The sequence below is a fragment of the Cucurbita moschata genome, unplaced genomic scaffold, assembly GCF_002738365.1.
Source record: "Cucurbita moschata cultivar Rifu unplaced genomic scaffold, Cmos_1.0 Cmo_Scf00024, whole genome shotgun sequence".
In the NCBI taxonomy this organism is placed as follows: domain Eukaryota; kingdom Viridiplantae; phylum Streptophyta; class Magnoliopsida; order Cucurbitales; family Cucurbitaceae; genus Cucurbita; species Cucurbita moschata.
Window position 1 is genome coordinate 112,595 of NW_019268540.1, and position 6,875 is coordinate 119,469.

At 35.0% G+C, this 6,875-nt stretch overlaps 1 protein-coding gene across 3 annotated transcripts in view; it reads left to right on the forward strand.

Moving 5' to 3' along the window:
* The first annotated feature begins 1,246 nt into the window (after positions 1 to 1,246).
* LOC111461020 (coiled-coil domain-containing protein SCD2-like) overlaps positions 1,247 to 6,875 on the forward strand; it is a 10,051-nt gene continuing 4,422 nt past the window's right edge. The window contains exons 1-13 of one of the 3 annotated variants that reach the window (XR_002713517.1): positions 1,247 to 1,823; positions 2,313 to 2,479; positions 3,035 to 3,110; positions 3,244 to 3,285; positions 3,381 to 3,443; positions 4,193 to 4,242; positions 4,330 to 4,357; positions 4,699 to 4,773; positions 4,891 to 5,001; positions 5,077 to 5,137; positions 5,472 to 5,588; positions 5,718 to 5,857; positions 6,048 to 6,122. Coding sequence is in view for 2 of the 3 variants with exons in the window: in XM_023104446.1 (XP_022960214.1) it covers positions 1,467 to 1,823; positions 2,313 to 2,479; positions 3,035 to 3,110; positions 3,244 to 3,285; positions 3,381 to 3,443; positions 4,193 to 4,242; positions 4,330 to 4,357; positions 4,699 to 4,773; positions 4,891 to 5,001; positions 5,077 to 5,137; positions 5,472 to 5,588; positions 5,718 to 5,857; positions 6,053 to 6,122 (1,357 nt within the window). In the remaining variant the exon portion in view is untranslated. The remainder of the gene's footprint in view (positions 1,824 to 2,312; positions 2,480 to 3,034; positions 3,111 to 3,243; positions 3,286 to 3,380; positions 3,444 to 4,192; positions 4,243 to 4,329; positions 4,358 to 4,698; positions 4,774 to 4,890; positions 5,002 to 5,076; positions 5,138 to 5,471; positions 5,589 to 5,717; positions 5,858 to 6,047; positions 6,123 to 6,875) is intronic. The other 2 variants (XM_023104447.1, XM_023104446.1) reach the window with 2 other exon arrangements.

Below are 6,875 nucleotides of genomic sequence, written 5' to 3' on the forward strand. Positions count from 1 at the left end.
TTTTTTTTTTTTTTTTTTCATTTTTTGTGTGAAGGATAAGCAAGCTTTGATGACAATTTCATCTTGTTCTTAACAAGCTTTTGTCTTTTTAGAACTTGTTTAGAAGACGAAAGGAAAGCCGGGAATGAATATAAATACAAAATTTGCAACAATAAAGCATTAGCGAGGTTGATTGAGAATTGTGAATGCTTTAAACTATGTTATCAAGCTCCCGGTTTGCATGTAAGCTAAAATTATTAATTTCTTTTCATACAATTAGTGACTCATTCGCACCACAAAGGAGATCGGAAATATAGTTCCGTTGGGGAAGGTGCATGGATTGAGTATCCCGTATCAGCTGAACTCCAAGAAAGTAGGAATTAGTAAAAACAACAATATATGAGGCGGTGGGTAAACGAGCATAGAGCTCCCAGCTGAGTAGACTTGAGCATGTGGCCTTGTTTGAGACCATACATAAAGGGGGTTTATGTTGTTACGTATGAAGCAAGCAAGCTTGTTATTTGATGGGTGAACCGAAGGAGAGTGGGTGGTAGAGCTAAGGAGAGTGGGTGGTAGAGCTAAGGAGAGTGGGTTGAATATTCCAGGCTTGGGATGGGTGATCGTGGTTTGAGGCTGGAAGATGATATTATTTTCCATGTCTGGAATTCAATTAGTGAATGAGGTAGGTTATATTAATTGTAAGATTATATGCGACACATCCTTCACTTTTACGTACTTTTTCAAGCTTAACCCACCAATGCACTTAAAAGGGAAACTACATTACTTCTACTTCACATACCTACTCTTCAAACTTCTCAAAGGGATATTTTCTATATTTATGTTAAACATGGCTTTTAATTAAACTTAATAAAAAAGTTTTTATGCTTCCTTTCAATTTGCTTTAACAACAACTAATTTATGAAAAAAAGGTAGGTACAAATCCTTGGTTATCAGAATCTTTTATTTATTTTAAACACAGGCTACAAACAGTAATTTGCTTATCTAAGAAAATCAATAAAATTATTTTTTTATTTTATATGATAAAGTATTTAGGTTACTATAAAAGTATTATTTTAGTTTTCTTAATCTTCATTATTTATGACGTACTATTATTCAACAACTAGAGACTAATTTTTTTCGCATAACGCATCTCTTAAATATATACGAAAACTAGAATTGAAAAAAAAAAAAAAAAAAAAAAAGAGTATTATTCAACCCCCATAATTTAAAGGTGTTTTCTTTAGTTATCATATTTATTAGTATTAATTTACGAATAAAGAAAAAAAGAAAATCTGCGGCGGCTGTCTTCTTCCTCTTTTCCAAAGCAACATCCCGCATCCAAAAACTGCGTTGCCTCCGTTTCTCTTGCGATTCTTTACTCCCAAATTACGTCAACTCCAAGAACTCCCATTTCTTCTTAGCGTCTCTTAGTATCTATTTGTGCTTCTCTGATCTCGTGCACCAAGCTGCTGCTGCTACTACTGTAGATGGATGTGAAACGGACTGAGAGCCCGATTTATGCTCGCCAATGGAGCAGCGAATCAGGCAGCACTGGCGGCCCCGCATCACCGGCAATGTCGCCGGCGCGCGGCCATCACGTGCGATCCTCCTCCGTTTCTGGAACTTCCAACATTAAGCGCACTCAGAACTTCGCTGCAAAAGCCGCGGCCCAGCGGCTAGCGCAGGTTATGGCTTCTCAGACCGCCGATGACGATGAGGATGATCAGGATGACCTAGGATTTCGTTATGGTGCTCCCCCTCCCATTTCATTGTCCAGGAATGTTAATAATGGGAGCAGACTTGCTGTTCCTACTGGAAAAACCACCAGATCTCCCTCCCCTGGAGTAAGTCAAAATGCATTATGCTCGATTCTGATTGAGTTATAGAGATGAAGCTGTCTACTTTTGTTTTTCTACTTTTTTTTTTTTTTTTTTTTTTTTTTTTTTTTTTTTTTTTTTTTTTTTTTTTGGCTTCCTTGCACATTGCCTTNGCCCTCCGTTTCTGACTGAATTTTGCTAGAATTAGGTATGTCAACGTAAATGGTGATTAAGATCTGTTCTGAGTTACTTTGTATTTGCCTTTTTGGATTTTCATTTCACGAAATTGAGATTCACGGATCATTCCGTTTAAGAATGAATGCATGTTTGCGTTAAATTATCAGGTCATCCTAATAAATGCTCGTTCGGTGTTTCCCATTTGTTCTAGAAATGTAATAGCTTTTTTTTCTCTTTTCTTTAATCTTTTTTTTTTTTTTTTTTTTTTTTTTTTTTAAGAATAAGACCACACTGATTACAGACGATTAATCGAATTTCCTCTTTTCATTTTCTAATTAGTTAACCCGGAACTTTTTAGAGGAAACTCCTTCAGTTCGTTCCACTTCCGCAGGAAGAACATCGATATCTCATATTTCACTGCCAGTGGCTCCACCCAAAACAACACTGAGGACGGCAACTTCTATGCCACCTCTAGATCCGCCTACTAATAAGCAAAGAGAAAAAAGGTAAATCTTTTTGGACTATAACATACATTAGAAATTCAAATTTGTGGTTTGGACCGTATGCATACAATGCAAGTTACTTATCTGGTTTTAACACCGTGTTCTATCTTTTGCAGATCTGACATATGTTCTCTTTTCGGTTTTATATTGTTTGTTTCTGTAAAAATAATTGGTCTTGTAAGATTTGTCTAGTTTCCTCAATATATAGGACAAGGAATGTTGTTTCTTTTTGGTTGTTACTTGAAATCTTCCTTGATAGTTACTGAAACTGTTGACTAGTTTGCTTGTCCTGTTCAAGTCAAGGATTTGTCAATTTGGGTTATGATTAAGAGAAGACGACTGTACTGTTAGAAACTTTAAATATCTGGCTTACCCTTTCATATTGATGGCTGCCACATCTATGGATGTGTATGTAACATACATTTTCCAATATTTTGTCCATTCCTGGTATCAGCTGACGAGAATGGGATAACCCTGTATATAATAATTATTGTAGTATAGAATATAAGATCATGCATCTGATCAAGAAATTGGTGAATTGTTAATGGTATACTGCAGATTCTCATCAGATACGTTGCATTTTAATACTAAAGATTCAGAAGATCGGCAAGAAGCTTCTGCCCTTCGTGATGAAGTACGTCCATCGCATTATTGTTTCATATGTCTGAATCATATAATTGCTGTGTGACTGTAAAGCAGTATGTCCGTTACATTGCCCTTTTTCCAGTCTCCAAGTACTTAAAAGTTGTAAATTCTCTGTTCTGTAGCTTGATATTCTACAAGAGGAGAACGAGAACATTCTTGGGAAGGTGATTTGATTTTTCAATTCTTTCTCTTTCACTGGGTTTGAGCATTTTTTCAAATACCTTTTGTGCTTAAATATGTATTTGGGTATTGTTTACAGCTCAGACTTGAGGAAACGAGATGTAAAGATGCACAGACAAGAGTTAGGGAACTTGAGAAGCAGGTAATGGATAGATCATTACAATATGATTTCCACTAGTTGTGTGTGTAATTTACTTTGTTATGGAAAATCTTTTCTCAGCAGCAATTTGAATATCTAATGCAATTTTGGATCTGTTTAACAGCATCAAGTATAGCAATTCTTAAAGAAAGAAAGCAAATGAGAAAGTTAGTGTAGTCAACAGTTAAGAAAGAAAAGGAAATGAGAAATTGTTAATATACTGTCATGTGGTGACAATATAAAAGGAGTATAAGGATTTGAATACAGATAAGAAGCTTAGAGGATGGTATGCGTAAGAAAATGAGTAAAGCATTGAGGTGTTAAAAGGTGCTAAGATCTGCTGGAGACTTCCACCCAGTTGGTTATCAGAAGTGATAATTTGGTTCATCTCAACTTCATTCAAGAACTGCGTTGCCCCTGGAAATAAACAAGTGCTAAGTTTTAGATAAGTGAATGAACCGAAACGAAAGAACTAAATGGATGAAAGAGGAAAAAAGAACTATGGACTTCTTTGAGGTTCAACAAAGTGTGAGCTTGTGTGAAGTTGCTTTACCTGATAGGTTAGATGTCACAGTCAGCTTGTGAGCATTAGAGCCTTAGCAAAGGTCTTAATGGAAGAAGTTTTCCATGCTGAATTACTTACTTTTGTCTTTACCGTTTGCTTTAATGATCCGATTTTTATCTGAAAGTTTAATTCCACTTTTGTTCCACGGTGACAAATACATGGGACTGATGTGTTTCTAAGTTATCAGGTTGCTGCTCTGGGAGAAGGTGTTTCTTTAGAAGCTAAACTTTTGAGCAGGTCAATGCAAGTTTAACTGAATTTCCTTGGCTTATTTTCTCTCTTGATGTCTGTATGATATAACATCCCATGCTATTAATAATGCAGGAAAGAAGCGGCATTACGTCAGAGAGAGGTATTTACTGCATCGGATGTGTATGACTTATGACCAAGTACCTAGGGAAGCTTAGCTCTAACCATAGAAATATATATACTTTTTTGAACAAGAAACCAAACTTGTCTTTGACAAAAATGAAAAGAGACTATCATCGAAGTATTTATTGCAGTAAGATTGCTAGGACACTGACGTTTTTTTCAAAGCTGCCTTGTTAGATTTTACTGATCAAATGGTTTATGATTGCTAGGAAATTGTTTGAAAAATGATGGAAGGTATTGTAAATATATGACTATTGGTTCCTATGCATGAAACAGCAAAAAAAAAAAGCATTATTTCTGATGGTACTTTCATTTTTACAGGCTGCACTTAAAGAAGCAAAACAATCAAAGGATGGTGGGGATAATGAAATTGAATCCCTTAAATCTGAAGTTCAGGTTATATTCCTTGCATCTTATGGCGTCCATAATATTAAATATAATTATTTTTTACAGATTTAAAATAATGCTACCCATAACCGTTGCCTTTCGTCTCTTATTTCTAACTTGAATTAGAAATCCAAAGAAGAGACTGCGAATGTTGTTCAACAACTCCATGGAGTTGAACATGATGTCAAGGCTCTACGATCTATGACGAAAAGAATGATTTTGACTCAGAAAGAGATGGTTCGTACTTGCTTTACTTGAAGTAGACTTTCATGTCAGTTTGCATTAGAGAATGATTTACATTTCTTATTTCAGGAAGAAGTAGTTCTTAAAAGGTGTTGGCTTGCTCGCTACTGGGGCCTAGCAGCAAAATATGGTAAATCAGAGGACACGCCTCTTTCAACTACTTTGAATTCTACATAGTTTTTTCTTTTTCATATGCTAGTTGAACCTAACCCAAATGCCATGTTGCTCATTTTTTGGCATTATATCATCCCGTTGTTGGTAATATAAATATCCTGAAAATTTTTAATCAGTTGGAAAATTTTCCTTAAACCGCTATCTTGTTTTGAACTATTGTAGAACATCAGCCTCCCTGTATGTGCGAACCTTTTTACTTGTTTTTTCTTTTTGATCTCTATTTGGTGACCGATAGTTCCTTACATCTCATTAATCTTTCTTTTTACCGTATCTATTTTCTTGCTTTTCAGGCATTTGTTTAGATATTGCTGTGACAAAGTACGAACACTGGTCATCATTAGCTCCGCTCCCATTTGAGATTGTCATTTCTGCAGGGCAAAAGGCTAAGGAGGAATTTTCTCAAAAAGGCAAGTTCCTTTTTGGTGATTGCAAGTTATTTATTGATCTTCCTGCCATTGCCCACCCACAACTATTGGCTCACTTTTTTTTTGGTGGGTGCATCATCTAAATCAATATCATGTCATCCCATCCCATAGTGCCATTTACAGCACCAGGAGACCTGGACACTGAGAAAAGGAGCACACTTGTTCCTGATATAAGTGATCTAACTGGAGAAGGAAATATTGAAAGTATGCTATCTGTTGAAATGGGATTGAAAGAACTTGCTTCATTGAAGGTTTCTTTCTAATATACTACTCTCTTTCTCCTTTTTTTTGGGTGGGGGTACCTCGGGGACTTCAATCATCAAAGTATAAGTTTCTGTTTTCTTCTGTTTTCTTTTATTCGCTAAATTATGTTCTTCGATATCGTTTTCATTTTGTCATTGCTATTACTGTTTAAATTAAGTTTAAGCTTGCCTTGTAAAGCAAAGGTGGAGGAGGCGATTGTGCTTGCTTTGGCCCAACAGAGGCGTCCAAATTCTGCACGACAATCTCTGTCAGGTGTGAATTTTTAGTATGGCATTGATTTTAATATTTTATCATACTCTTATAGCTTCTCTAATGCGTAAAATCGATGAGTCTTTTACAATGCTTTAACTAGATTTTTCATTTAGGGGTGTTTGGGGTGATGAGTTGATTTATGAAGTTTGGAGTTATTTAATTTGTGGGTCTGTTTATGGAGTTAAACAATCTGTGTTTGAGGTGTGTTGTTTAGTCTGGACTAAGGAAGTCGGCATTTAGGGTGCAGAATTGTTTAGTCTGGATTTAAACTTTTGGGGTGCTAAGTTATTAACATAGAGTTTTGAAGTCTGTGTATGCTTGCTGTTAGTTTTTTTTCTACATTTTGTAAGACATTTGTTCTAATGACCTAAAATGTGTGTGCATATATATATAGTTAAAAAATTAATTGCATAACAATGTCTGATGTGAGGAAAATCTTTTGGTCTAATCTTAACTTCAACTTCCCTGAATATCTATTCCCTATGCCTTCCAAAAATTTAACATTTTATGGTTAAACTTAGAACCATGTTGTAACTCCATCTTTTATGGATGACTTGTTTATCTATGATTTCAAAGCCTAACGATTATATTTGATTTATTTTCTTGTAATTTTAAAATACCACAAATTTTAACAACATAATATGAATATTTCATCATTGTAATATTCACTAATGAAACACACCTTTAGCATCTTTATAGTTAAGCTTTGCTTTTATTGTAATTCCTTTTTTTTTTTTTTTTTTTTTTTTTTTT